The 3,334-nt window shown below is 39.6% G+C and overlaps 1 protein-coding gene across 1 annotated transcript; it reads right to left on the reverse strand.

Annotated features, from left to right (window-relative positions):
• Positions 1–486: 486 nt before the first annotated feature.
• Positions 487–2,295, reverse strand: LOC112505231. Its single transcript, XM_025109168.1, has one exon. It carries the CDS (start codon positions 2,293–2,295, stop codon positions 487–489), a length of 1,809 nt encoding a protein of 602 aa, XP_024964936.1.
• Between the last annotated feature and the right edge of the window lie 1,039 nt (positions 2,296–3,334).

Here is a 3,334-nt window from a genome sequence, read left to right on the forward strand (position 1 = left end):
TTGTCGAAGTGTTTCAAGAATCTCACACAAATGCTTCACGTGATCCACCTCAGATTTGGAATATACAAGAATATCGTCTATAAACACGATCACAGATTTGTCCAACATTGGCCGGCACACACGATTCATCATATCCATGAACGCTGCAGGTACATTAGTTAAACCGAATGGAATAACTAAAAATTCATAGTGGCCATAACGTGTACGGAAAGCCGTTTTCGATTCATCTTCTTCACGCACTCTCAGTTGATGATAACCCGACCGTAAATCAATTTTAGAGAAGTAACTCGCACCTTGCAATTGGTCGAACAAATCATCGATACATGGAAGTGGATATTTGTTCTTGATCGTTACTTTGTTTAACTCACGGTAATCGATGCACATACGCATTGAACTGTCTTTCTTCTTGACAAATAGTACTGGAGCACCCCAAGGAGAAGTGTTTGGTCGGATAAAACCTTTATCGAGAAGTTCTTGCAGTTGATTCTACATTTCTTTCATTTCAGCCGGAGCCAGATGATATGGCGTCCTAGCAATCGGCGTTGCAACAGGAATTAAGTCAATTCGAAATTCAACTTGTCTATCAGGAGGTAAACCGGGTAAGTCCTTGGGAAATACATTCGGAAATTCACACACAATCGGTACGTCACTAACTGTTTTCTTTACCTTTTTCGACGCATAAAAAATATAGGCTAAATAGGAAGAACAACCTTTAGATAGGTGTCTTCGAGCTTTAAGTGTAGAAATCAACTTTACGTCCCCTTTACGCTTTTCATCGTAAACATATAAATAGTCGACGTTGTTCGGTATACGGATTATGCGTTGAAAACACAAAATATCAGCCYGATTCTTAGCCAACCAATCCATACCAATAATTATATCAAAGCTATGGATATCCATCGGTACAAGATCTACGAAAAACTCATGCTCATCTAATTGCAACACACAATCTTTGTAAACTTTATCAGCTAGCATAGATGTGCCATCAGTAGTGTCAACGTAAAAAGGTTTAGCAAGCACATATGGCACAAAGTTTAAACATCGAGCAAACGTATGAGAAACAAATGAATTAGTAGCACCAAAATCAAATAAGATATGATCGGGATGAAAATTAACGAGAAATATACCCGTAACCACATCCGGCTTATCTCGAGCTTCCTCAGCAATGATTTGAAAAGCTCTGGCCTGGACGCGCGGTACCTCCTTTTTTTGACGAGCAGCACCACTAGTAGAAGGTCGGCGAACAGAAGCCTTACTTTCCTCAGGTTTAGATCGAGGGCATTCTCTTTGAAGATGGCCTATAGCACCACATGAGTAGCATGTCATATCCCTCCTTGGGCAGTTCGGTCTCAAGTGTCCAACTTCACCACAACCATGACATCTAACTTCAGGGCGAACAGTGTTGCATCGGCTCCGATGAGCCTTACCGCAAATAGAACAGGGTGGAGGAGCATTTGACTGAAGGCTATAAGCTTGGGACCAAGATTGAGGTCGCGATCTAGCTTGGGATTGAGCATATCTCGGATTGAAATTCCTAGAAAACTGATGTGTTGGTGCAGATATGGCACCTTCAATTCGAGGTCGTTTGGCTGGCGGAGCTAGATTACGATCCGAGCTGGTCAAATCGTGTTCGCGCCGTCGTGCAGATTCCACCGCTTTCTCAAACTCTGAAATGTCACGATTGGCGACGACGTCTCGAATCTCTGATCGCAATCCGTCTATAAAGTGGTCTACACGTTCCTGTTCTGTAGTCAAGAAACATGTGGCAAACTGTGCTTTATGATTGAACTCGGTCTCGTAGTCCACCACTGACATCTTTCCTTGAATATGATCAAGAAACTCCTTCTCCAATCGTTTTTGTAGATCAACTGGACAATATTGCTTGTTAAAACGAGTTTTGAAAGACTCCCAAGGCATACCTTCTTTTTCAGTTTCACCTAAAGCTGCAAAAGTAGCATTCCACCATATCAAGGCCCTACTTTTGAACATGGTCGTGGCATAATTCACTTTATCATCACATAGCACTCGGGTGATACGAAAGACCTTCTCAGTATTCAATATCCATTCAAGTGCCTCCAACGGATCAACCTTCCCAAAGAACTCAGTAGCACAGCTACCACGAAAGGTTTTAAAAGAGACTCGGTCAGTATTGGGTTTTGAGGTGTCAGTCGTTTCTTTCTCCTTACCTTTACTTTTATCATCTTCAGACTTTCTATCGTCATGTCGTTGTTGGGCTAATGTTTGCTGAATTAATAAAGTCATACATTGCATCAAACGTTTGCTTCGAGGAGACATCGGTTCCTCATCATCATAATATCTCCAGGTGTGGAGCATTTTCTCTTACATGATCGTTAGATGGGGTGTGACTAGTTTCATCACCGTCGGCCATCTTTCTGAAAGTTACGACATACACATAACATTAAATAGAATCCTATAACAAATTCCCAATTCCCACCTAGGTTTCTCCTAGGTTCATATCTCGTTTAAATCAAAACATACTTACTACATGATACCGACACAAGGTTTAAGTTCGGATACCGTCGCTGGTATCCAGTTCACTTAAACCACCGCTCTGATACCAAATTGAAAGACCCAGATTACATAAATGATACCAGATTGAAGTTACATTTGTAAACCATTGGAAAGCAAACGGGATATAATATTTACGAGACATAACATGGATGAGTGTGGAAGCAAGTAACAAATAGATAACACATGTCTAGCAAATAGCAAGTTAAGTAGCCCCATAAACTCACAATGCTTTTCGATACTCAAAAATCGAGCCAACTTAGGTTATACGTCCATATATGTCTAAACATCGTCCAACGGTCACTCTAGAAGGACCAAGTGAACTTATTTAACACCTGTAATATGTACCCAAAGTTTCATAAGATCCGACAACAAAAACTTAACCAAACTTAATTTAAACTCATTTTAGGCACTATAAGTCACAGCTCAAAATCAACTTTTTATCAGTTTCTAGACACAATAATAACTAACCTAGAAGCCTTATTTCTTAAAAGTGTCTAAAGGATAGGTTTAGATCTACATATAATCTTTTTAAAATGTCCAGAATCGTAGCAATCCGAGCTACGGTTAAGAAGTTATCGCACATTCAAAACAACATCTCGGATAGATTCAGTGCTGTCAAATTCACCAACTAAATAGGCTAAAATCCATATTTTGGATTCTATCTTTATTCCAACAATCAAAATACCATCTAACCATATTTATATTATTGATTACCAGATCAATACTCAAGAATTTCACCAAAATAGCCATTAATGAAGAAAATCAAAGTTCAACCTATGTTCTTCATTTTCGAAAGCTCCAA

This window comes from Cynara cardunculus, unplaced genomic scaffold (assembly GCF_001531365.2).
Source record: "Cynara cardunculus var. scolymus isolate 2C unplaced genomic scaffold, CcrdV1 Un_Scaffold_9165, whole genome shotgun sequence".
In the NCBI taxonomy this organism is placed as follows: Eukaryota; Viridiplantae; Streptophyta; class Magnoliopsida; order Asterales; family Asteraceae; genus Cynara; species Cynara cardunculus.